The sequence below is a fragment of the Aplidium turbinatum genome, chromosome 8 (assembly GCF_918807975.1).
Source record: "Aplidium turbinatum chromosome 8, kaAplTurb1.1, whole genome shotgun sequence".
NCBI classification, from domain to species: Eukaryota; Metazoa; Chordata; class Ascidiacea; order Aplousobranchia; family Polyclinidae; genus Aplidium; species Aplidium turbinatum.
Window position 1 is genome coordinate 5723984 of NC_137479.1, and position 27481 is coordinate 5751464.

General features: G+C 39.3%; 1 protein-coding gene across 4 annotated transcripts; it reads right to left on the reverse strand.

Moving 5' to 3' along the window:
- Nucleotides 1-261: 261 nt before the first annotated feature.
- On the reverse strand, nucleotides 262-27481 carry LOC145775653 (GATOR1 complex protein DEPDC5-like). Of its 4 annotated transcripts, none has more exons than XM_082586982.1 (31): nucleotides 27378-27481; nucleotides 26701-26807; nucleotides 26211-26327; nucleotides 25468-25608; nucleotides 24775-24957; nucleotides 24552-24616; nucleotides 23572-23741; nucleotides 22927-23094; nucleotides 22073-22223; nucleotides 21804-21934; nucleotides 16417-16577; nucleotides 15832-15933; nucleotides 14871-15017; nucleotides 14225-14589; nucleotides 13727-13884; nucleotides 12672-12764; nucleotides 10665-10809; nucleotides 9960-10204; nucleotides 9250-9376; nucleotides 8478-8649; nucleotides 8126-8259; nucleotides 6295-6412; nucleotides 5813-6037; nucleotides 5230-5336; nucleotides 4399-4531; nucleotides 3805-3913; nucleotides 3218-3444; nucleotides 2780-2941; nucleotides 1701-1866; nucleotides 990-1056; nucleotides 262-704 (listed from the first exon to the last, which is right to left on the reverse strand). In XM_082586982.1, exons 1-31 carry the CDS (start codon nucleotides 27430-27432, stop codon nucleotides 287-289), a joined length of 4869 nt encoding a protein of 1622 aa, XP_082443108.1. In that variant the 5' UTR covers nucleotides 27433-27481; the 3' UTR covers nucleotides 262-286. The 4 variants fall into 4 exon arrangements, with proteins under 4 accessions (XP_082443108.1, XP_082443107.1, XP_082443109.1 ...); XM_082586981.1 differs by having other exon boundaries at nucleotides 5813-6040; XM_082586983.1 differs by lacking the exon at nucleotides 12672-12764 and having other exon boundaries at nucleotides 5813-6040.

Below are 27481 nucleotides of genomic sequence, written 5' to 3' on the forward strand. Positions count from 1 at the left end.
ACTGCTGTACAAAGTTGTAGGCTATTGCTATCGTCAGTAAGTTTCCAGCAGTGATATTAAAATTGAAGGTAATCCACTTTTAGAGGGCGATTTTAAAGTCTAAAATTAGTTGGTTACATTTTTTTCGGATCTGACACACTGCGTGTCCCAAGGCTGCTGGAAACCAAACCACTGTAGACTACTTGGAAACGGAACTACGTTTTCGAAGTACTTCGACTGGCTTTGTTATTTATGAAGGTTCGTGAAGGAAAGTGCACAGCATTTGCTCTCATATGTTTTATTTACTTTAGTAGGAAGTTATAAAATTTTCAAAAATATTAAATAAACGCAAATCTGAATTCGAGCAAAATTGAACGAAATCTCTTTCCAAGTCCGCTGGAGGGCAGTCGTCAAGTGCAGCAGTTCTCCATCGTTTAGTCTGCATGTAATTAAAAGACCAGTAAAATCCGGTTCCATCCAGTTCTGCTTGAGTGACAGCAAATCCTGCTTCAAAGCAATTCGGGGTTGAAGGTCGCGATGCATGGTCCCCTAGGTTATGGCCCACCCTAGACTTGAAACTGACCGAATTCCTTTGAACGGTCCGTGAATGGATGGGTATTTGGGCCAGGACTTGGCCCGTACAATGAATGTAATTTTGGGGCACTGAATTGTGTTTTGATTGGTCAATACCTTCGTCATGCGACAAATCTCGAAGAAATCCAAACCTAGAAAAAAGAATGATGCAATTAGCAAATGAACTGATGTTGAGAAGTTAACTCACCTAAATTGCCATTTGTAAAGTTGCGCCATCGCCAATAGAACCAGCTAAATGCATTTAATTTAATACCCTGTGTACCTTCTGCAGTGTACCTTTCTGCAGACTGAGGAGGCTGGAAGGCCGAAACGGTGTGCAGTGTGCACTATCTGCAGTAATTTAATCTTAAATGTTTTAAGTACAGTAGCTAAAAAAATCACGAGCAGGTTACTTGAGCTCTTTCGTCACAACTCACTTCATTAATATCGCTTCCATGAATTCTATTATCATGTTCCTGTATATGTCCCCGTTTTGCTTGTATTCTGTGCATAAAGTCAAAGTGAGGTAAACGCCAGTGTTAAAAAATCAAAGATGCTTCATCTGTTCAAAACCACACCAAACGCAGGCCTGGGCTAGATTGAGGCATCCAACAAAAATTCCTGCTCAATTATTTTCCAAATTAATGACAAAAAAAGGAAAAAGTGCAGTAATTGAGCGACGAAATTATTGTTAGGCCTGGAATACATGTAATCACCGTGCAATGAAACAGAAACTAGCTAGGTGGCTTCCATACAAAAATATCAGAGGACCAACCCAACCATGCTTTCCTACTAGTTGTAACGTTCTATAACATTCTATGGCGTTCTATTCTTTTACACCACAACTGATTTAGATTCGTTTAAGAAAATTTCCAAGTGGGAGAATTGTAGGTTTTCGCTTTCGTTGCGATGCATTGCTTCACAGACCGCTGACCACTACTTCTGCTTCGCTGCAAACGTATATGAAAAATGAATGGTAGCGGAAGAACGAAACAAGTGAAGGTGCAGCTGGTCTAGAACAGCAAGGGGCCCGCGAAAGCAAGGGGTCAAAGATCACCAGGTCGTCAATATCAAGATAAGTGGGTTAGGAACACGAAGCCTGGAGCAGTAAACTTCATGTTCTGCACTGTGTTTGAAACTTCACAAACCTTGAAACTTCACAGAAGATTGATCAAGGTCTTTTAGGTTGAGGGGTACAAATAGGGGGCTTCTTAGGGGTCCCGTGACCCCGGTGGAGGGAAACGCAAATGGATCGAGGGGGACTGGGCAGAAGTATAGGTCGCATCTTTGAGCTTCTCGGAACCAAGTTTGGAGCTGGGAGGAAGATAGAAGAGTCATTTTAGGAAAACAAATAAAACAGACACAAAAATAAATAATCTTAAGATCCCCTACCACAGTGAATCAAAATGTGATTGAAATGATGTAAAGAAAACATTAAATGTTCCTGGTCCATTAGATGAAGCCTTAAGACTTGTTTCTAGGTCAAAACTTGACATTGCTTTAAATCAGCAGCGCGCAATCTTTTCCTAGTCGTGAACATAAAGTTTTATTGAACCAAGTTCTGCAAAATCTCGAGGAGAAACGGCAAATATTCTATAATCGATTTTCAACTGAGTTAATGCTAAAAAGAAATGAGGTGAATTACAAAAAGCAATTTTTTTAAAGGAGAACCAAACTTATTCTATGAGCGGATAATGCAATAAACGGCGGATTGTTAAGTCTGTTATGTCATTATATTCAACTGTCGTCATATTGAAAATCGAACGCAACAACAATGTGTTTAGAGAAACTTAGAGAAAGTAATTAAGAACCCATGCTACAAATAAGTATAACCTTATTGAGGGTTAGAATTTCCGTTATAATATTATACAGACTGTTTAATGTTTATAAAGTCCTGTTACAATTTCAAAATGTTGACAACTGAAATTGTAACAGGACTTTATGAACATCCTGTATATTATTTCTTTAAGTGTTGCGCCTGATGAATGTTATCCAACATGAAACCTTAAATATGCCTAAACTTGCCCATGCTAGTTTTGCTGGAATTGGTTCAGCTCAGCTTGCTGCATTGACCACATTGTTTGCAATTGCTACAATTGATCTCTGCAATTTATTTCCAACACATAATCTATGATTACTCATGTCATTTTGAGTCTAACTGTGACGTTTGTGCCTACTCCACTCGCAAGTATGGTCCGACGGAATGTATATATACGAAGTCACTAACCAAGTTGAATAAGGAAGTAGCCGTCGCTACCATCCACTGAAGTTCGAAGCAGAAGATGAAGGTGTGCATTCCGGCCCTGGTCTCGGAGGAATGCTTTATCTGGCACCACTCAGTCCGGTTGTTACGAAGTTTATTTTGCAATATCATCTTCACCACCTTGTTCTATGAGGAACAAACACTTATTGATGTAAACTACAACGTCAAGTATTACTACCCCTTTCGTGGTATCCAGGTTTAGCCCGGTAGTTGAAGATTTAGATTAAACGGACGGGAAAACAAGAAAACCAATCTTCCTGTCCCCTTCAGGCATGGCTTTAAGTGTTCTCCTAAAAATACAGCCACACGCTCTAGAGCGGTATCGAACCAGCATCCTTTCGAACATCAAATATTAACTCAGATTCAAACAAGCCACACTTCTATGTTGTGATGCTACTTTACCCGCAACGAGGAGTTCAGTTTCTTCGCTTTGGACCCAGCTCTTCTTGGAGTGACATAGAAAGCTCCAGACTTTCCGTGCGGTAAGTCGAGATTGGAGGATAGATGATGATGATCGCTGTCTTCATCCACGTCGCTCCGTTTGATCGACACCTCAAACCATCGGTTCTGCATCCCGTCAAGAGCCTGATCAACGTAGCTGTGGTACTGGTAACTGGTGGGATCTTCAACTGTGAAGAATCCAAGACATTTTCGCATTTCAAACGCAAAGTGGATCTGATATTGTTGTACCAGACCGATATTAAAGAATGGCTCGAAAACGGCAGCAGATTTCAGTGTGGTGAAAATATCCCTTGCAGTGCCTTAGTGCCAGAAAGTTTTAAGTAATTAAATCCCATTATCAAATGATATACAAGCCAGGATAGCCCAGCTATTAATAAAAGTTTCCTCTTTGAAATATGAATCAAGTCATTGCCTATGCTCAAGTCTCGTCATTGCACATGAGAAGGAAATTGTATTCCGAAAGCTAGTGCAAACCGCAAACTCGAATTCTCAAAATATGAATCAAGTTTTTCCTCTTGCACACTTACGCTCAAAGTTCTGCGGTTTGTCCTTGACGTTGTACAGATGGTAACCATATCGGAATACGGAAGCACCTTCGCGGGATACTTCTGCTATCAAGCCGTAAGACCTCATGCGCTGAGAAAAAAAACAAGCAACTATTCACAGAGCTATCGTTGTGGAATGTAAGACGACACCAGTTTATCTGTAACACCGGTAGAAATAGATCAGTAAAATACTATATCGTTCCTTATCATCAAAACATGAAGCTTTGAAACCAAGAGTTTACTAAGGTTCGAAGTGGCAGCTACCAACTTGTCGTAAATATGAGTAACCGACAGACAGCGTATCGGGAGACTTAAGTTTATCTTTGACACGCATGACGTATTTCGTCGGAAAACACTGCAATTAAGAGACTGTGGCGAATTAAGCTCATCAGTACATGCACGCAATAATATTCTACCAGTCCATGTGACTCAAATATTAAAACTATCTGCACTGGACAGTATTAGACAAGAGCAAGCATTATAATTGTTTAAAGACAAATCAACGAGTTTAGTTCAAATCCACTTAACAACTACCGATTGCACCAATTGCTTTCAAACCAGTAACCAAGCGCCCACCTCGAAATGAGCACACGCCTCCTTGATGGTCATCACCTCCTCAATGTTGTCGATGGCCCAGTGGACAGCCTCGAGACTGATGAAGGTGTACTTGGGAAGACCGGTTTGCTCAGGGAAGAAACTCAAGCCCGATCTAAAGCGACCCGATTAGAGTTTCATGAACAAGCGTTTACTGCAAGCATCATCCTTAACGCAACACGCTATGTGTCATAAACACCCTGACAACCGGAGGTATTGGTTTACTGAAAATGAATCTTTAAGTGAGAAAGACACTACAGACACTTACTCATTGCAGCTTCGCATACGCGCAGAGGTCTTGAATCACTGACATAGTCTTGACGACCACAATTATTGGTTTGAAGTGTCCGTTAGTTAAAGTGTTGTTGTCTGTGAACTACTCCGCGCTGGAGTAGAACTGTGAACTACCGAACTGCGAACTACTTAGCGCCAGTGAATGGAGACATGCAGAGCTGTCTTGCAATGCGTTGCTGAAGCGCACACTCAAAGAGTCCAACAATCGTTCTGTCTTCCATAGAGACCAATGTTTGGCGGTTGAGGTATGGAGAACACATTCCGACAGGCTTTGCGAACAAAGCTTTAACATGATCAGGTGATGCGGGTTCATGTCTCAGCGAGTGCAGCCGAGAAACGGAGAACAAGGGATTCTCACTTGAAGGATTTCGCAAATGACATACTTTTCCAGACAACATCACTTTCTGGAAAAGTAGCAAAGCTGATATGAAAGGTTCGCAAAGAGAGGCTCTATGCTTACGGGATTGAAACCTAGGTTCATGTTCTCGGCGGAAACGGGCGCCTGTGCAACCAACTTACTGCAAGTTCTTCATGGCGGTTATGATCTCAGACATCTCAGAGTTGGTTGACAGATGACAGGCCTCGGATGAGGGGGAAGCACCGGTTCCAACGATATCCTTTGTAGACTGTAAAACAACGTTAAGTTACGTGTTTCCTTGCGTGGTATGACACTGTGACTAAATATGGGTTTGCATAAATTTCTAAAATCGATCTAGTGTGGCCATCACGCATGTTTCAGCCATGGTTTAAAGTGAAGCTCAATCGCTTGCAAACTGGGGTGGGCCGCTTCAATATCAAATATTCCATGTCACCATCTTGTGCATGTGGCTTAGATATTCAGACTGCACACCACATTATCTACCAACGTCCTGTATACCGACCCAAGGATAGATATGTGGACCTAACAACGCTCGATGAATACACAATGCATTGGCTGCTGCACCTGGATATAACAACGTGACCTGCGGCGGCCTCAAACACGAGAAGTAGAAGCCAACTACAGGTAATTCAACTTCAATGTTAATCCAAAAATAAAGTTACTTTTGAATTCGATGTCTCAGTTTGATATTAAAGAGCGTTTAAGTTTGAAGATCACATTTACCTTTATAGGAACAGGCTGCGCATCCACTCCATGCATGAGACTCCCGCTGAAGAAAGCAGGAGGAGTGTCCGTAATGGAGCGAACAGGAGTTGATCTTTCGCTGGTGGGAGTACTGGAAGTTGGTCGGATTGGAGGAGTGGGAGTGGCTTGGTTGGAGCCGTGCACGCAAGATGAAGAGGAAACCGAATATGATTTGGAAAGGTTCCCAGAGAAACTTGCAAACGACTTCTAGAGCATGAGGGAGTGCGCCATATTATTATCAACACATCAAGCCTACAAAAGTCCATCAAACAATCGTAGTAAGTTTACTATTGAATTTACATGAGAATCAAAAACCATCTTATGGTTGAGTGTCTCTGAAAACGTTAAACTGGTAGAATAACGAAAATACAGTGCGTTAGTTACGTTTCTTTACGGTCTGAAAACAATAAAAGAGTCACAGAATAATGGGTGCATTGATACGCGTCAGGTGTTTAACCAACCCAGGATTTTCTTGAGTTTTGATCTTTTCTCTTGAATTTGTTGAGATGCTCAAGAAATCGAACAAAACCTTCCGTCAAAGCAGCACATTCGCCGTTTTCTAAACACGTTTCATGCGACCTGTCAGAAACGTAAGTTTCAATCACTACACAATAAATATTTCTTTAAAAACAATATATGGTATGTATTGCCTTCAGTGCTTTCATTCCAGATTCGATCTTATAGATAACACAACCAACTTTAATCTTTCAAATCACATCTTATTTGACCTTTCTATCCGACTGACCATGGTTACATAAACAAATAAGGAATCACCTGCATGAAAGAAAAAAGCAGCAACAAAGTAGTAACCTGTATTTCTTGCATTGAAAACCACGAAACAAACAGGACTGCTTCTTGAAAGGGAATAAATATCCCTTTCCTTGGTCTACAGCAGAGATCACCAACTGGCGGCCCGCGGGTCGCATGCGACCCGCCACGCTGTTATGTGCGGCCCGCGGAAGCTATCAGCGTACAAGCATAACTAAAATTACTTTTCTTGAGGAATTACAGAGCATGAATGTATAAAATACTTTCCGGGAAGCATATTTTCGCTTCGCATACGATTCCACCGACCGACCAATCAGATTGTAGTTCTAGGTGGGGGTCGCTTAAAGTCATTGCAATGCGATGTCCAGCCACACTGTCCCAGTGGTTGATTAAAACGTCTGTTTTCGAATTTCGAAATTGTCTGTGAGCACAGGGTTGCTTATTTTAAATTTGTAAATGTCATGTAAAGACTAGTGTGCATTTCACCGTTATTGTGTTTCACGAGCAGTGTTCCCTTTATGCAAGTTTTTGTTGGAAAAATAGGTCGGTGTGCCAACTCAATTGCAATAAATTGGCAAAATATTATATATATAAATTTAAAGATTTTTGCTGGTTGTATTATGAAAATATTCAGGCTAGCTTAGTACTGCAAAATGTCGTTAATCGACAATTCTTGCCATGCTGATAAGCATCGCAAGTGACAGTTGTCTAATATAATCAAGGAAAGACGGTTTAATAGGCTCTCTCAAAAAAGATGAAAAACCAACTCATTGCTTTTTAGAGGGAACGAACTTTTTAGATCATAAGTTACGATAGAAACGTTTTTTTCGGTGATTTCCACAAGCGTTTGTTTCATGGTGCCTGTTTTTTTCTCCCTGTTATTGGAGCCTATTTTTTGCTGATATGTTTACAGGTCACTATTGTTGCCTGTATTGCGATGTGCCAAACATTTCCTTGTTTACTGAAACTGTTAATTGCAAGATATCTTTTGTGAAGCGAAGTGACGACACCACTCTTGCTTGGCGATGAATATTCTGATGAAACCGCTCGTTTCGGTTTAAGTGCGCAAAATAAGTGGCCTCGTTTATCAGACATTGTTAAAGAAGTCAAAAGTGTAGTTAAAGGAGCTTGGCCTGGCAGTAGCGTTGTTCGACTAATTTTGTTGCTGCGGTATTCTAAGACAAATATTAACAACATGTAACGCTGGATACTGGGTACGTAATGCGCTCTTTTCTAGTATAAGAGTCAACCTACCTAAAATTTTATTAGTGCGGCCCGCCACAGCTCTCCTTAGTGCCAAAGTGGCCCGCATGCAAAAAAGGTTGGTGACCCCTGGTCTACAGTAAAACCTTCGATTCGACATAATATGACGTTTCGTAGACGTCACAATATGTTGATTTTCATACCGAACGTTCATTCATTAATGCCTATAACTGAAGCATGAAGAAAAAGTTCTATGAAACTATAGAAAATCAGCATTGAAGCGTTTCTATTACGTTGTAAAGAGTTGAATAAAACACCAACCTGGTACAGCCACAGCCCTCGAATACGTCATAACGCTTCGCCTCCCGGTTGCCCTCGTTCGCTGCTTTGAGCTGTCGAAGTCGCTTGGCAGGGGCAGCCAACGTCACGAACTTCGTGCGCCAAGATTTCAATTGCTGCATGATGTGGTGGTGTAAGTGGTTGTAAGATATAAAAGTTAAGGTTTCGCTCATGCTAGAAGTAGAACACTGCGACTGTGGTTTTTGAATTGCAATACAAAACAAAAATTCGTCGTCAAAAAATGTTAGTTTAAAAATAATTCTGCAGTATTTATTGTTGATAACGCCAAAAAAAGCAAAAAATATGAACTTAAAGCAAATATCAAGCAACTTACATTGATTTGAAAGTGGTTGTCGTCAGGGTCACACACGTAGATGTCAAGATGGTTCCAGTAATAATCTTCAACCTTCTCATGGGCGAATGACGTCATGGCGACTTGAAACTGGGCTCGCGTCTTGGGCCACAGCATGTAACTGTACTGCACTGTCACCGTAGCGGATGGGTGCCTTTTAAAACAACAACTGTTAGGATTTTTGTATAACTAATAACAAATAGAGCGAAGAGGTTGAGAGCAAGTAGAAAGACCAAAATACAAAAACTACACCCATGTTTAAAAAGCATTTTGGAAACTGTGGTGTTTCTATCTTCAATGCAGCATCTGATTTGAAGCCCTTAATGGGTTGATTCAATAGAACGTAGCCCAGAAGATGAAAACAATCCGGTACGTTAATTGAACGTGAATCTAGTTTTTGCATTACGAGCACCAGCACTCTGATAACATAATGTTGATGCAATCAAAGGCTTTGCTTGTCGACTTAAATGAAACGGGCAGTGTCCAAGGTATCTATCTCAGCAAAAGGTACTGAGCTGCTAAACCGACATCATAAAACCCCTAATAACGTGACTAAAATGAATTTGGGGCTCTCTACCTTAAAGTAAGAATTCTGTTTGTCGTTGCAACAAAGTATGTGACAATAACAAAGTGTGTGACATGTGACAAAGAAAAAAATAATAAAAAGAATTATTGTATGAAAAGTGATTGGATATGACAAGCGATTCTTCACGAACAACCAAAGCTCAAAACAAAAATAAATCGAAGACGGTACTTTGGTTTGAATATCTTGACGTCAATCTTGTCCTCGTCGGTAGACAGGCGGAGGATGTGGTACTGACGACCGTGACTCAGCATATATACGTTAGACAACCCGTCATAGCTGTCCACAGTGCCGAATGCTGAACAAGTTTAATAATAACCAAGGTCAATGGTTCGTTCGTATCAAGCAGCTTCAAATGCTGGACAACAGTACGAAGTATCTTGATGATGATGATATGAAAAAGACCTTACTTTTTTAACAGGAGTTGCAATGTGCACTCGATGAATTTCCACATTGACGTGTATTTCCGTGCCTAACAATTCCTTCTAAGGACAGGCCGGTTATTTTGAGTTTTATTCAAATAGGAGTGGTAGAAATTTCAGGAAATTCTCTGTCATAAGACAACTTGTATGCACCCGAGGTACGGTCAACCAGTAAGACTTGCATTTCTCTACCATGATAAGAAAAGGAGAAACCGCATTGTTCAAAGAAGACAACTTAGTGTCAAATATGTTTTCATTTCACTGGTGTCAATGATTGGGGTTATGATAAAAATAAATGTCATATATCCACTTTAGTAACATATGAATAAAACACGTCAACCAGCGCATGTTTTCTGAACACATCAAGTTTGATAAGTTTTGAGATTCTTTCTCAATGCAGAAAGCAACGTTTGCACAAATTCACAAAAGTGTTTTCCAACCAACTTCATTGAAACTTACACGAGGTGAAGAAGGGGCTTGAACCTGCTGCAAAAGAACGGAATGATCCTTCGCTGGCGTTAGGGCTGGTGAGGGTGGCACAGCTGCTTGAACTGTCCGTGGTCCTCATTCTTTTGGAGAGCTTGATGATCTGAAAGCCATGGCAGAGACGTTGGTTGATAAGCTCTAGAAAGATCTCCATCGAACTTCGACCTTCCTTCTCGCTCGAATCGTGGCGCATTTTCGTTTGTTCGCCACTTATGTTCCTGGGTTAAAAAAGACGTAGAAAAACGTAATCTCAACGTAATACCAGATACAGCTTCATGCACCACAGGAAGTGTGAAAGGAAATAATTTAGTGTCAATGAAACGCAAATAGCACATAGAAATTGTTTTAACCAGGGCTGTGGAATTGGGCGAGAAATACACGACTCCAAATCATCGGTTTATAACTGGATGACTCTGACTCCGGACGCACCACAATACCCTCCGACTCCACAGCCCTGGTTTTAACAGGAAGCTCAACCTCACACACTGTTGATCGTCCGATTAAAAACCGTCCTCATCCCTCTCCCAACTGGCAAAATCCCGTCGATTTTGCATTGATTCAATGTCGGTAAACTATAAAAACCAAACAAGGCACACATACATAATATATCATCAGTATATAACAAAGTTCATAAAACAACGATACGATTGTTGCATTTGAGTAAGCAAAAGTACGGACCCTCCATCATTGCTGTAATTTATTTCGTCTGGAACGATGGTGTAGCCCTGCTCGGTACATCTGCTCTGCAGGTGGGCTTGCTGGGGGGAGTAGTCGGTAGTAATGGGAAGACAAGCGGGGCATTTCAGTGACTTCCAATCTAGCCCTGTAAAATTCAAATGGAAATGTTAAGATTAAGTTGTTGTGCTTGAAATAGGATAGTCAAAACTAGCAAGAAAGGTTGTAAGAAAAGCGTTTTAATAATTTCTTTAACAATCAAAATTTGTACTTTTGAACGGATTTCGAGACAATGTTACAGCAGTAAATTCTTAACAAGCATGACATGAAGTTTGTGACTCGATCGGAGTGACACTGACGCGCACAACTTCGCAAGATCTACAGATTAATAAAAAGCAAGCATGACAGATGAATCCATTTACATTACATTTGTATCAGATAGTTAAGGTTCAACTAGGTAGCTAATATAGCAACTACTGTTAGACTTCATTGGATCTATTCACCGTGAGTTATGTGAAAGCTAACACGAAAAATGACATCTGTAATTTTTACATGACGTAAAAATGACACGTTACTAGACAAGGATGCGACTCAGAAACGAAACGTTAGAATTTGTGGAAAAAAAAACCTTTCCAAAAAGCGGTGAAATAACATGCCAAACTATCAATTTTTTTCCAAACTTATAATAGTCGGACCTCTGGATTTCTTGCATTGCATTAGAACAACAAACCGAACTGATCATGTGAGTGATAACAGTGCAACATTTACTTGAATAATTACATTTTGACATATTTTTAGAAAAAATGTCCTTTATCTATGAAAAACTTAACGCGTTGCTTCCAATGGAAGAGTTTTACAATTGAATGCAATGCAGTCAGATCTTTTAATCCATTTATCAGAGATTCAATATAGACGTATAATGACTCTGGAAGGCCTATCTTTCAAAACACAACTTACAACGCCTGTTCAGACAAGGCATCGGAGCTAGTCAGATCTCACATTCAATCTGTCAAACAAGTCCATTTACAAAGGTCTATCGCATTGCAAACAATGCAATAAAAGTGAAACAATTTTTGTCGAGAAAACTATTTGTTCTTGAAGTTTCAGTCAAATTTGCCGCAATTGTCCAAATTGCAAAAATAGCTGGCAAACTTTTGACTGCACTACCCGGTGGTTATAACACAGTGCACCAATGCGGAATACCTTTAAAAACTGCCTTAAAATTACGATTTGAACGTACGGAAGTCACCGTATGAAACTACGAGTCAAAATCTGACATTTCAAATTGAAGCTACACATCCAAAACCTAACCAAATGTGCTGATATACTTTGTAAGGTGTCAAAATAATTTTAAGGGTACCTGCTAAGCTGACAACGGGGAAATTTTTTTTTTATATCCCAAAAACGTTCCATTTAGTTACCAGTCGGTTTGTTTGATGGGATCTTAATATTTTATCATGGAGATATCTGTGTGGTGGTTAACAATAACATGGTCGGCTGCGTAGCCGAGTGGTGAGAACGTCTGCACGACGTTCGAAAGGACATGGGTTCGACACCGCTCCAGAGCACGCGGCTGCGTTTCGGCAAGACACTTAATGGCAGCCAAAATAAGGGGAGCAGCTGACCCGAAGACTATAATAAATGTCACTTCGCTGCTTCCTGTCGTCTGTTGTATCGCATCTGTGATCACAGTGTACTGTATGTTATCGCAATGGGCGCAAATAAAAACATGATTATTATTATTAAGTTTAAACTGAGTCGCATCTTGATGGATGATCAACACAAACCGTGTTAGATACGAAGTCAGTTGAACAAATAAACAATAATTGAACACTGATATTTCACCAAGAAATAAACCAAAAAATTTAAGTGATTTGGATCGATGAAAAAAAATCAGCTTTTGAGTGGCAAAGAATGAAAATCTTAACCACGTTGCATCAAGAAGCCACATAAGAGTGAAGCTAAAACAATCTCAGACCAAACAAATTGTTGAAGCAAAACAAAACGTGCCGGTGTAAGTTTCGGGTGTCCACTGGATGTCGCCCGCAATCCCCCACATCCAACTGAGCCCATAGCTCGATATTGGTTTGTCGCACCGGATGCCTGAGAATGACCAAAAAGTAGAAGAGGTTGAACCGATAAAGAGGAACACACAATGAAAGGGTTTTGGAGTTAGGCAAGGTGGATAATAGCAAGCTCTAATACACAAGCACGATGGATATATACAAGCACCAACAGAGATGCGAGCTCACACATCACCCACAACGTTGCAAGTTTCATCACAGGCTAGCGTTTACAAATCTGGTTAGGCAGCAATGTAATGAAGAATGTTAGTCCTGCTGCAAACTGTAAGATAGCATCGGAAAGATTCTCTACAGTGTCCTACGCCCTTGCCAAGTTTATAAATTCTTCTAGTGTAAGTGTAATGTTCATATTTTTTTTGTCGAGTATCGTGAGTTTTGAGCTTTCGTGTTTCCAGGTTTTACAGCAAGCTCCACACCTTATCAGATGCATTTTCTTCGTTTCTATAAATTGCCTGCAATCTTCACTCTTCAGCCTTGTAGGTTGGTCAAGAGTCAACAACTGGGTAGCATTGATGCATACAAGTCCACTTAGAGGCATGTTTTCAAATTCAAGGATAAAGCAAATGCCAATGGATTGTTGGGGGTTAGTGTGAGCATTCACTTCAAACACAACAAGATTTGTAAGCTTGGTTAAGTGCCACAGAAGAACGAGCATGCAATCACAGAAGCAAGGCACGGCGGTGCACTAATTACAAAATAAAGCAAACGTAAGAACAAACACCGATCACTTTAAGAATCATTGCCACACCACACAACACAACTACAACACCCAGCAATAACTACAAGTTCTACAACGTAATGCAATCCCAGATAGCAAATCTCTCCTTATTTTCATTGATCATGCAGACTTGGAGTCAACGTAATAAGTGATTTGCTGTTTAAATAGAAATAAACCGAGATATAGTCCGTTGATTTGATGGACAAGACATCGAACCATCTGGAACAATAAAACAAACCAAAAACTAATAATAAAACGCCAACCTTTCGACGATGCGAAACCTTCAGCGGGACTCGGATCCATGAAACCAGCATTGCTGGCCGGCGTTCCCTTCAAGGAAGTATTGGAACCCACTGATGATGTCATATTTGTACAAGAGCTTTCATCAAAACTACCTTGGATGGTGTGTTGGGTGCTGAATCTAAATGATGCTGTTTATTAGGGAACGGTTACGGATGAACGGGTTTATCTACGACACTTGTTGCATAAGGCCAAAACACAAGCGCATTAAGAAGTAAACAGAGTGTTTGAAAAAGTTGCAAGTAGTTTTTGAATATTGTGATTATTCAACTATTGGAATCTAAATTCATTCCAAACTTATTCTAGATTATAAGCGACTGGACATTGGAAAGAAATCATCCTGATCAAGTCGCAAAATCATCAGTCAATTGAAAACCAGCTGCGCTCCGTGCTGAAACGATTACAGTTGCTTCGCATAAGAAATTCGCATAACAAAATATCATATTAAACTCTCTGCTAACCCGACGCTGTAAGGTGATCCGACGTTGAGGTTAGAGTTGAAATGAGGCGACATCCCATCTACGGCAAGAGGAAGAGTCAATCCCGGATCCTCGTCAACGTGATCATCTTGTCGGGTGATCTTTGCTCTTGAAGGGAAGGAAGAAGAATTTCGGTGATGCAGCACAAGCGCTTCACCCTGGGGTCCTCTGGGGTAAGTGTGAACCCAACGTCTCCTGTTCGCCGTCAAAGGAGCAAACATGAGAGCAGGGTTGAATGGATTGAATAGAGCTCTTCTGGAGACAGAAGTGGTCTTCCGGACTTCCAGAAGAGCTGATCGGGATGTGGTTGCGCTTCCAATAACGGGGCGAACTTCAAGGTTTTCCTTCTAAAAATTAGTTAGTTTAACTTTTTTCTGGAAACTGTAATTTTTCTGAATTTTTTTTCAACAAGTTAACGTTGTTATAATGTTCATGCGACGCAATAAGCTATTTCTAACACAAATAATCAAATATACATTGTGAGAACTCAAAAAGCAAAACTGTTTCGTAAAAGTGCAACCAACTTAGCTTTCTGTATTAATTTTAAAGATGAAATCACAAGAGTACAACACTCGATGCTCCGTGAATGCAGAATGGCTTTCTACAAAATAACAAGCTTTAGCTGTACCTGCTTTTGAGCAAGAAGTTTCTCGAAATGCCCGGCAGCTCCTAAGGAACTAGCCATTCCCTCCTGAGCTTTCATATGGCCGAGTGTGCCACAGAAGGGGATGTGGACAGGTCGGGTAGGACTGCGTTTAGCTTCTGAGGTAGAATTCTAGAATAAAAATGTGGCTGTAGCAAAGTGGCAAAGTGGCTGTATGAGTCAGTTAAACCGTCAATCAGTAACAATAACGGACGATATGCGGTTGCTTGAAATTACAAGACATATTGTTAATGGTAACTGATAATTAAAAGACCCCCAAGGCGTGTTGAATCGATGATAGACATACTGTAAGTTAAAAAAAAAACTACAAACGTTACTACAATTAAGAAAGGCAAGATCACAACAGAAACAGACGAACTCTTGGCATTTAAAATCGAGCAATCCACTTCAAGGGGACAGCTTCCCTACCTACTAGACATAGTGCATGCAACAACATTTCAACCAGACAACCACAGACGAAAGGTTTAAACTGTCAACACCGGTGACTGCATCTGTGTTAGCTGACGAATAAGATATCTATTTTTCAAAAGTTGTGCTTCACTCATAAGTACGCAATGACAAGCAATGTCTGAGAAAACACTGAGCTACAATGATCATTAACTGAAAACAGATCTACTCAACAAAAATTAAAAAAGATATGTTAAGTGAACCTTTGTTTTAAAAAAATACGCAAAGTATTGTATACGAGAAAAATCACAAAAGTAACATAAATAATATCTGCGATTTCAAAATGGTGATGCATGCAAAATCTAAAAACAAAAATCAATACCATGTGCTAGTAAACCCCCAGGGCAGTGGAACGTAAGGCACTAAGGCAGTGGTGATCTGTTTGGTAATGTTGAAAAATAAAAATGAAGCACCCTTCCACCCAACCACCCGATCCTACAATTACCCTGTTCCCATGTTCATCCCAAATTCTAACTACCGGGATTTTCTTCTTCATGTTTTCCGAAACCGACCGCTTTGTGGAAGGGTTTTGTTTCTGGGTTTCTTTTGAAGATGGTGACGGCTTGTGAAATCCAAAAATCTGATAAAGCAATGGAAATGTTTATTTTAGCACTATGGCAAACAATTTAATTATGCAAGAAATTAACTTTTATGCTTAAACAGTTTTAGGCAAAGAAGCAAACAATGCATCATACAGTGGTTAATAGTGCTTTTTGACATATAAATATTTAGTGTTAAAACATAATTTTCGAAGTACAGATGAAACCAAATAATGGCATACTCAATTCCTCAAGCTTTTATTATGCGCTGCTTAACTTATATATGCAGTTTTCCGAATAAAATTATTCGATCATCTTATGAACTTTGGGATTTAGAAACCGTTAACGATAAAACGGTTTATGCGTTTAACCGGTATACAATCAACCGGTTTCCTCTGTAAATTGAAAACCATTGATCACAACCAGAACCAAAGCAATTCCACAGAACGAAATTTTTACAACTACTTATGGAATATGACGTCACAATTCTTTCAATGACGTTGCATTGTGCGTCAACAAGGCACCTGCTTGTCGTGGTCAGCGTAACTGATTTGCTGCACGCTAGGAAGCTCGTCGTTTTCTTGATCGACATGTTTGGAGGAGAAGGGACTCGGCATCCTCCTTCCTGCTCTCCGTGGCTTGAGAGGAGCGTGAATACGAGGGATGTACTTGATGTTCGTTGATCCTGGAATGGAATTCCTCATGAGTGCACTCCTGATGGAATTTCACGAGTGATAATACCTGACATATACATTATAAACCACATGATCTGCACCGACAGTGATACTTTCATCTTTATTTCGTTAATTGTAAAAAACAATTTGTACAAATTAAAATTAACATTGCTACCATGGCAATTGAAATTACTACCGTATTCAAAAAAACAATTGATTTTATTAGGAAATAATTAAGTCTCGCGTCATTCACGTATTGTGCACTCAGGTCTCGCGTCATTCACGTATTGTGCACCCATGGCCACCTAAAGATACGACTTGATTTGTCACATTTTGCAGAAATTTCCAGGTTTTTCTAACTTTTGGCAAACGTTTAAATAAATTTTCTAAAAATTAGATTTTTACGCTGTTCTGTTACAATAACCAGACATTTCACTTACTGAAGTTTTAATTAACTTAAAAGTATGATATCTAAATACAGAACATAAATACATACGTAAACAGAAAAGAACATCATTACTCTGTAAACATAGGAACCTAACACCAGCTAACAAACTCAAGACTGCAACGAGTTGAAAACACAAAACACCGCGTGTACCAATAAAGAAAGAATGCCTGCGTCCGAAACAAAATAATAATGACGTCACACACGCGAATCAGAAGAGCGCAATTTCATTACAATCTCCTCCACCAAAATAGTGAGAATATTAATAGCGAATACATAGCAAATATAATAACACGGTAGCTTAAAGAGAACACATTTAGTAAGATAGCCTATCAGGAGGTTTACGTTCTCTTGATGATCGCCAACCCACTTCAGTTTGTGCTTTCACAACCTTTTTGGGCGAGTCGTCAACTTCGGCGAGCGGTAAGTCGGTAGGCCTATTATCTGCTGGGCTAACTCCCATGCTATCAGGTTCAAGCACGCCATCTTGTGACGGAGGTGAAGACGAATGTCCTGTGGGGGCAAGATCTCTGGCAGATACAGTGGCTTCATGACCATTTTCGAAACGTACACGGGCATAATTCGGATTACTTTCGAGAATCTCGGCACTGTCAACAAGGGGTTCATATTTACTGTTACGCACATGCCGTCTAACGTACACAGGACCATCTTCGAGCCAAGTCGGGACAGAAGTGCCACACGATGATCGTCGTGAAAAATTAAACAAGCGATCGTGAGGGGTTTCGTTTGTGGCAGTATTAAGCAATGATCGGATCGAATGTAAAGCCTTGGGTAACACAGCTTCCCAGTGGGCAGTACGTAAATTTTTCGATCTTAAACACAGTTTTATGGCAGTCCACACAATACCATTGTAACGTTCACATTGAGCATTCCCTTGGGGGTTATATACAGAAGTGAAACTAGTCGCAACAGACAAATTTCTCAAGTACTCTTTTAACCTCTTAGAAAATTTAAACGCTTTGGCGTTATCAGAATGGATAATGCTAGGCGTACCGTATACCGAAAACAAATTATGCAAACATGAAATCACAGTATCGCCACTGGTATCAGCACAAGGAAATACAAACGGAAAGCGAGAATACTCATCCACGATAGTAAGAAAATAACGATTTTTAGAAACTGATGGTATCGGGCCTTTAAAATCTATGTTCAGTCTCTCAAACGGTTGGGTAGATTTGATTAAAGTAGCATTCGGTGGCTTATAAAATCGTGGCTTTACTTCACAGCATACTTCACAATTAGCAGTCAAACGTCGAACGTCTTCAACTGAATACGGTAAATTTTTCATACGAATAAAGTGAAACATTCTTGTCACCCCTGGGTGACATAATTTGTCGTGAATTTCGTACAGTGTAGTGTCTGCTGTGCTGGCACAATATGCTCTTGAAATAGCATCTGGTGCTACGTTCAAAGTCCCAGGCCTATAGATAATGTCGTAAGAAAATTGTGAAAGTTCAACTCTCCATCGGAGAATTTTGTCGTTTTTAATTTTGCCATGATTTTTGTTGTCAAACATAAACTTTACCGAATTTTGATCGGTGACGAGGCTAAAACGACGGCCGTGGAGAAAATGCGACCATTTTCGAACAGCTTCCACTATTGCCGTGGCCTCTTTCTCAACACTTGCATGATGCTTTTCATGGCGATTTAAGGTGCGAGAGAAAAATGCAACCGGTTTACCGTTTTGTTGAAGTATTGCTGACAGTGCTACGTCCGACGCATCGGTTTCAACACAAAAAGGCAAATTTTCATCAATTGCTTGCAACGTCGCGTCCGCCAACACTTGTTTTAAGGTTTTAAACGCGTTTTCAGCATCTTGATTCAATGGAAATGATGCTGTTTCCGTTAGAGGCTTTATTTTATCCGAATACTTTGGTATCCAACGTGCATAGTACGCAAATAACCCGACAATTCGTCGTAGAGCCTTTGTACTCCGGGGCACAGGCATTTGAAGGAGGGGCCTTACTCTTTCTGGATCTGGAATTATAGTTCCATTTTGAACTCTATACCCTAAAAGATCAATTGTTTTACATGAGTACTTGCACTTCTTTTCATTAAAAGTAAGGTTGCAGTCTTTAGCAACATCCAGGAAGTGACGCAGATTTTCGTCGTGTTCCTGTTTTGTTTTGCCACACACTGTCACATTGTCTAAGTAAGCAAAAGTACTTTTACAAGAATGTCGATCAATAATGTCATCTATAATTCTTTGAAACCATGGCACCGCGTTAGTTAAGCCGAATGGAATGACATTGTACTCGTACAGTTGACCATTTGCTTCAAAAGCGGTGTACAAGCGATCAGCTTCGGGAATTTCAATTTGATGATAGGCACTTTTGAGATCGAGTGTGCTGAAGAACGTGTATTGGGCAATTTTGTTTACTTGATCTTGCATATTGGGTAATGGGTAAGCGTCTAAATCAGTGAATTTGTTAATTGTGCGGCTATAATCCACACACATTCTTTTCCGGTGAATTTCTTCATTTTCCCCAGACACAACAAGAACTTGGGCTCTCCATGGGGAGGTACTTGGACGAATTGTTCTATTAGCTAGTTGCGTTTGAATGGCATTTCCAATAAATTTTTCATTAGTAATAGATTGTTTTCTTGATTTTGTGGCAATAGGTTTGCAATCTGCAGTCAAATGTTCAAAAAGTTGTGGCATGAGAGGTGTTTTAATTTTTCCTAGAGCGCCAAGCTGAAGTAATGGTTCCTTTCCACCAAAATCAATTTTTACTGACTCGTGTTGTTTTAAGAAGTCTTGTCCCAAAATTACGTCAGTCAGTAAGTGTTTTAAAATCACCAGATTGACATCAACATATTTGCGTTGCTCGAGTTCAATGTTTACTTGACAGTAACCTTGACTACTTGACGCTTTTCCTTTTATCGCCATTCCAATTTTACATGATTGAGGGTGAACTACAAGATTATGCCTTCGAACAAACTCTTTATCCACATGGCTTAAACTGGATCCGGTGTCAATTAATGCATTAGCCCAAATGCCATTGATGCTAATTCTAACATTTACCTTTGTCGGGGGGTCTCCTGTTGGTTCCGACGATGATACCACCGCGAGCGATTCCATTGCAGAAGACTTCTTCCAACTCGTGCGACAAACCACCGCGTAGTGTCCGTAAGCGTTGCATTTGTAGCACTTGACTTTTCTGGCAGGGCACAGCGACCGAGCATGTTTTGGAAAACTTCCACAATATCCACATTTTGATTTGAAGCTGGATTGATTGGAACTACCCGCAAGTTGGTTTGGAATAGCAGCAGTACTGGGTTCATCATGATACTCAGAAATCGGCTTTGACACAAACGGCCTGTCGTATTGTTCGGAGTTTCGATGAGCAATTTCTAGGGAACGAGCTTGCTTGAAAATAGCTTCTAGCGTTGTGGTCTCTGGCGTGTTGTTTTCCAAAAGACGCTGTCGAATCTCGTGAGAGACAATACCAGAAATGAACGTTTCGCATATAGCTTCATTTCGATATTCTATTGCCGTCACCTGTCTATAATCACAATCTTTCGCTAACGTTTTTAGCTTTTGTAGATAGTCATCTAGCGATTGACTTATTTCTTGTTTGCAAGTTTTCAATTGGTAGCGTGAGAAACTACTGTTGATAGGTTTCTCATAAAGAGCACGTAGTGTAGCGACTGCATTGTCGAACGTGTCGCACTCACTAATATAATCATAAACGTCGGCATCTACATGCGCAATCAGGCATCTTAGCTTGTCCACATCAGTCGCATCCGGTGTACCTTCTAAGAATCCCGTGAATTGTTTGTACCAATGTAGCCAGGTTTTCTTGGATTGCGCAGAACTTGGATCAGCCTTGAAGACGTTAGGTTTATAAAACTTGCTTTCCATTTTCAAATAAGTTAATTAAATTGTTCTGTTACAATAACCAGACATTTCACTTACTGAAGTTTTAATTAACTTAAAAGTATGATATCTAAATACAGAACATAAATACATACGTAAACAGAAAAGAACATCATTACTCTGTAAACATAGGAACCTAACACCAGCTAACAAACTCAAGACTGCAACGAGTTGAAAACACAAAACACCGCGTGTACCAATAAAGAAAGAATGCCTGCGTCCGAAACAAAATAATAATGACGTCACACACGCGAATCAGAAGAGCGCAATTTCATTACATACGCTTTCTTTTCTCTTTTCCCCAGATGACACAATAGGTTTTAACATCCTCACATGTTAAAAAACAAAGAAAATTTGATTTCGAAGATTTCAGTCAGACTGTTAATTTTTCAATAACAGTCTGATTTAGCGTTTTTCAACTTGCTTTTTCTCATTTGCTGCTGCTTCCCCAAGGCAACAAAAAAGTTTTATGTCATTAGGAAACCGCAAAAAGTAAAAACATCTTAAAAAATGTCAGTCAAACACTAGCAGTAGCTGTAATCAAAATCTGCAAAATGTGACAAATCCGGCCGCATCTCCAGGTGGCCATGGTGCACCCAGGTCTTGCGTGATTCGTGCATTGCGTGATTCATGTATTGTGCACTCAGGTTTTGCGGCATTCGGGCCTTGCTTCATTCGTGCATTGCGCACTCAAGCTTTGCGTCCTTGCCGTTGCGGCATAAGGACCGCATCATTCGGGCCGCGGCATTAAGTCGTGCACCTCGTGCACCGGGCGTTTAACAAAAACACAAAAATAAATCTCAGTATTAAACCAAACGTGTCAACACTGCATCATAACGTTTAGTTTAAGCAAAAAGCTTCGACTAAAACGCTAAATTGATTTAATAGTACCTTTGTCTGTGAATGGATTTGAAGTGTAGAAGCTGTGGTTAATCCAATGAGGGATGTTGAAGTCCCTTTCTGCAGGTTGGGAAAAAGTTTTCGAAATTTTGTGGATCACTGAAGAGTTTTGCAAATGAAGCCTGAAAAAAAGTAAAAAGGTAAAGGGGGTTTTGTTAACCCAGCAGAGTATATCTTAGCTAAGAAAACCGTTCCTTTTGTACTGATTTAATGTTTGCAAACAATAAATCAATGCAAAATGCAAGCAAAAAACAACTCACCAATCTGGGGGCTTATGATGAAATTTAAAGAGGGGTACAGCGTGTAGTGGGTGTTGCCCCAAACATATCAAATCGCTCCCAATCCCGTTGTCGATCATTCGTTCCTTTGTCAGAATCGTCAAATCCCGATCAACATCAAACACACCGACACCTGCCAAAAACAACGTAAATGAAAACGTCATAACGCTTTTTGTGTGTAACTTAAGTATCGGTCAGTTTGTGACGAAGAAAACGTCACAGGCTTCTAAACCTAGAAATGATTCTTGTCATTTACAAAACTTCCCTGCAATTCCATGCATTGTTTAAACTTTATAAACGTCTTGTACCTCACCCTTCCAGAAGTAGACTAGCATCATTTACCGGAACTCCCACCCTAACATCATACCAACAATTTGCACATTACATGAAATCGATATTCGAATCTTGCACTGCTATTTATTTGATACCCAATACCCATAGCAGTTCGTTTTAAACCGGGGTTTCGCGAAACAGCGGTAGTTTGTGGACGATAATTAGGTTTTTCTGTTGAAAATCTTACCTTACACTATTGTCATCACGGTAAGGCTCTATTACTCGAAAGCAAAATTCAAATCAAAGTACGATAATCGTGCGTAAGCTCGGCTTAACTACAGAGTGCAGACTAGACTAGTAGTTTACAATTCAAAGCGACAGAAAAAAAGGATCAGACATCACACTTGAAGAGAAGCAAACATCAATGAATTGTAATTGGTGTCATTGCTTTGGAACAGCATGTTATTTTTGAGTGTTTTTTTTGGGAACATTCTTTAACACAAAAAGTGTTACTGAATACAAAAACAACCTTGTTATACATTTACGGCGCGAGAAAAGCATACCTGGTGTGATGCAGACGACAATTTGTCCAGTCCCGTCAAAGTTTCGGTTGATGTTGTGCTGCTCGAACACATTGAGCGACATGTTTATGGCTTCCAGGAAGTTTCCTTCAGAAGAAGTTGAGTTCCTTCCTTTCGGGCAGCCAGGTATCTGTGTCAGTTGATCATAATCTACAAAATATGATGCATACATATTGGTAACGTAACAGGCATATGTGTAATGTATGAAAGAGAAGTAGCCGACTGCAGTATTGTTTAGATTACCTTCACCTCTACAAACTACTGTTCGGAGATTAACGTTAAAATAGATCTATAAGCTCTTTGGGAAGCTGAATAATTAAATATCTAAGTAAAATGTACTAATAAAGTCAACGACTACGTTTTGCTAGATAACCTCGGGTGATTTTCCCAGCTATCTCAAGTCAACATTCAAAAACTTAACATTAGCCACAAAGCATGACATTGATAATAGCATTTGGAATGAGTAAAATAAAAATTAATCTGTTTTAAAATTTACACAAACTTACAATAGAAAACATCATTTTATTGCGCTAAAATATAAAAGTAAAAATGTAAAATATTTGCAGAAAAAAAGTTGCTAAAAAAACAAACAAAATTGTAGAAAACTTATAAAACTTTGTTTCTCACTGTGAAACAAAACCTTGAGCTGAGTGAGCAGGGGGGTGCAGTCCTCCAGTTTCTCGGTCTGGACGACACATTTGTAGAAATCAAGGTACAGTTGCCCTCGATAGTTTTTTCGCACCGACGCCTGAACCTTGTCAGGAAAATCACCGATATCTTTAGTCTCGTAGAAAGTTCTGCAGTTTTCAATGGTGAATTAATATATTATGATAAAGAGCAGAGGCGTGCAACTGTGATCAATGACAATCAGACACATTCTGGGATTGAACTACAACACGAGCCATCGAAGCAATATCTTGGTTGGATTGCCGATATTTTGGTGTAGGCAAAAGTTTTGTCATTTTATTTTTCAGCAGATGATTGTTTTTTTGTTTTTTCATTTCTGATCAATGATCATCACATTTTTGACTTTCGCTACATCTCATATTAGGTGTTACACATCTCATATTGGCTTTTGTAAACCATTAACACTCATTCTTTGCAATTTATATTTCCTTAAAGTCCGAAGCACTTCTATTCAATGGAATTTTAATAAAAAATGGTCTAAACAACATGAGATGAAAGACTTCGTCTGAGCTGAGCAATGCATCGTGAGCAAATCTCCAGAAAAGAGAAGACTGAGACATGATCAAGTGAAGCTTCACGTGGGATTACCTTGCTAACACAAAAATGTTCTGCTGTGGACCTAGTGTGTTCGATTCCAATGTAAAAATTTGAAAAATAACCAATTCAGTATGTCTTAAGACCAATTTTTAATGCAATGACTCAAAAACGAAACTACTCGGTCAGTGTATGTTCTACTTGCACTTTGATTGCAGCATTGCGCGACCTTGGAAAACTAAAACTTTTAAAATAAGTTACAAAGAAATACATTAATTAATACCTAAAAATGGGCACAGTGGTGCAGTTCAGGAGGTTCAGAGAGCCATAAATAACTTCAACTGTTGCAAGTTTAATATGAGTGACACTCATGAAAATAACTTTACCTTGAAAACAGCACCAGAGTCAGCTCATGGCAACACTTTTTCTCTTTCCACTTGGTAAATAACGCCTACGTAAAAGGTACGGTCAGTGATCTTGCTTGTTAAACTGTTCATGAGAAAACACAACTTAACCAGGAGACTTACTGAAATTAGGATTTTAAAAAGCATGAATAACACTGTCATCACCGATTATAACGCATGGGTGAAAGACAAGTTTACTTTTTACCTTTAAGAAGCCATTAACTGCCCTCTCGAATTGCAGGTAGCCATAAGCATCATAGTCCCACATCTCCATGCTCATTTGGATGAAGACATATACCTTGGCAGTGAATGATCGTAGCACAACATTCGTGCTGTCGCTAATGTACCCACACTTGGCCTTGCTGCTGTTCACCCATAATTCGCTGACCTATGCAATCAACAACAGAACATTATTGAAAACTTACCTATTACAATAATGTACTATTGTGCGACTTCACAATTATTTTAGTCTGCATCGAAAAAAATCAGGCACAAACCAAAACATGGTAAAAATAGGACTTCTTCTTTCGTGTGAGACAGGATTGTTTAGATGCCAGGGCAGGTGATGTAAAGCCAGGTGACTGTAGCTTCGTCTAGTTCTGCTATGCCATGCAATCCATTTGGCGCTTTGTTAATGGGGCATTGAAGAACAACATGGTCAACCGTTTGTTTCTCTGCACCGCACTCGCAGGCCGATGAGGGAGCCAGACCCCACATATACATATTGAAATGGACGCAGCCGATTCCTGGTTTTATACATCACCCGGTGGCGTACTTCCCCCTGGTATGGACCTGCCACGGCTGACCTGGGTCAAGCTCAATAGAATTAAAAAAATAGCCCAATAAGTCAGCATACTGTTTTAAAAGGAATTCCCTCATCTTTGTTTGTATAAATTACCTGGGCACGAATGTCAGAATATTGCAGATATTGATCCAGGTAAGTGCAGGAATTAACCAGATCCTTTTTCATTCGCCACATATCACTCCTGCTTATGTACTGATCCTTGAACGCAACTTCCAACAGATCTATGGTGACTTCCTATAATAAAACACTCCAATTCATGTTGATTAGCATGGGTCATTTTAATATATAGAAGTACAAAAAAGGATAAATTAAACTAAAACATCAGACAGCTCTTAATCCAAACAATTGACACATTCTGAATTTGAAATTTGAATACTGAAAAGTTTGAGTGTTCATGAAGACAATTATCGTTTCTAGCACTAGTTGCAACGTTCATTTGATGAAAGTGAAAGCAACAATTAACAGGATGGTTTATTGCTTCACTGACGTCTCGAATTTCTGTTGGTCTCCATTGCTTCGAATTTATGTTTAATGTTGGAAGTTTTTGCATAATTTAACGTGGAAAGTAACTGCTCACACATCTTTGGCCAACGTTTAAAATAATGTGTGTTTCACTTTTTCTTGCCTTCAATCGCACTGCAGTATATAACTTTGTAAATTTTATTTTGTATGTTATTCGTTTTGAGGATGCGCATGGTCAATTGGTCATGGTGAGCAAAACATCAGTGAAGCAATAAATCAACCTGTCTGTTGTTGCTTTCACTTTCATCCGATGAATGATGCAACTAGTGCTAGAAACAACATTCTAAATTTTGTGGTTAATAAAAAAGAATCACCTCAGTTTCCACTTGGACAATGTAAACATCTTGAAAAACTTTCAATCCAAAAGAATTGGCAAAAGTTTGTTCAACGCTGACAGTGTCTTTTGGCAATCCATCCTTTAAGGTCTTGACCTAAAAGACTTGATCAAAAACCGCTTGCTAAAGTGAACACAATTTCTCTGTTCTCTTTTGATTATTACGATGTCTCAGCCTTTGTCAAGTGATGTTAAACGAAAGTAATTTCTTTCACAAACTCTGGATTAAGTTCATTTGTTTCCATATTATCTCTTAAACTAGAAATCACCAAGTGTATCTACATGAACGACACTGAAAACAATTAGTCTGAATGCATTAAAACATACATAATCTTTTTAACTGTAATATTTTAAGCTAAAAAATCCTTACCTTTACAGTTTAAGTAGGTTATATAGTTAAACTACCAGCAAAATAAACCTACAATAGTGAAGTCACTCATTTTTTGACTTTATACCAAAGCATATCATACCTGGACTAATAAGTAGTCAGATGCACTTTCATCACAAGCATTGACTTTTAAAAGATCGTTTTGCTTCACATCTGGCAGATCAGCACTATTGAACACCAATGGCTCTTCTGCAAATAAAATTGGTTTAGAAATGCATAAGCTTAGACAATAAAAAATATTCAAATAATAACTTATCGCTCTTTATGTGCATTCACATGGGGTGATATCCAAGCTGAACAACCTCTCATGTACGATGACTGTACATTACAACGTACGTGCATGTGTTGTAATTTAAACAGTTGTTTATTGGTACCAGTACTTGGGCTTGGCACTGTAAGTGTAAAATTATATAGCCTAGTAAAATTATGTAAAAAAACGCTTTCAATAATGTTTTTTCTCGGTTTTGCTAACAGCGATCATAAAGCCTAAAATAGAACAGTTGCACACTTAATATTTCTGCATATCCTAACAAAATAAATAAATTTTGAAAGTCAAGCATAAACAAGATTCAAATAATTACACCAATTTATCAATATCTGCTATAGTATGGGTGGCAGCTGATTTGGGTGGTCTCTTGGTCTTGCGCTGTTATCCTTGTTCTGCAAACTATTTTCTATCTATGTTTATTGTGTTTAAAGTACAAGTTTTTTTCTTTCTCGTCAATAAAAACAAATAAACTGAATTGATATTATACTCACCACTAAAATTCTTCTGGTGAAAACGAAGCTTAAATTGCTTCTTAAAAGATTTCATGCTCACAATGTTATATGCTTCACACAGGTTATCCTTGCCACCAGTTTTA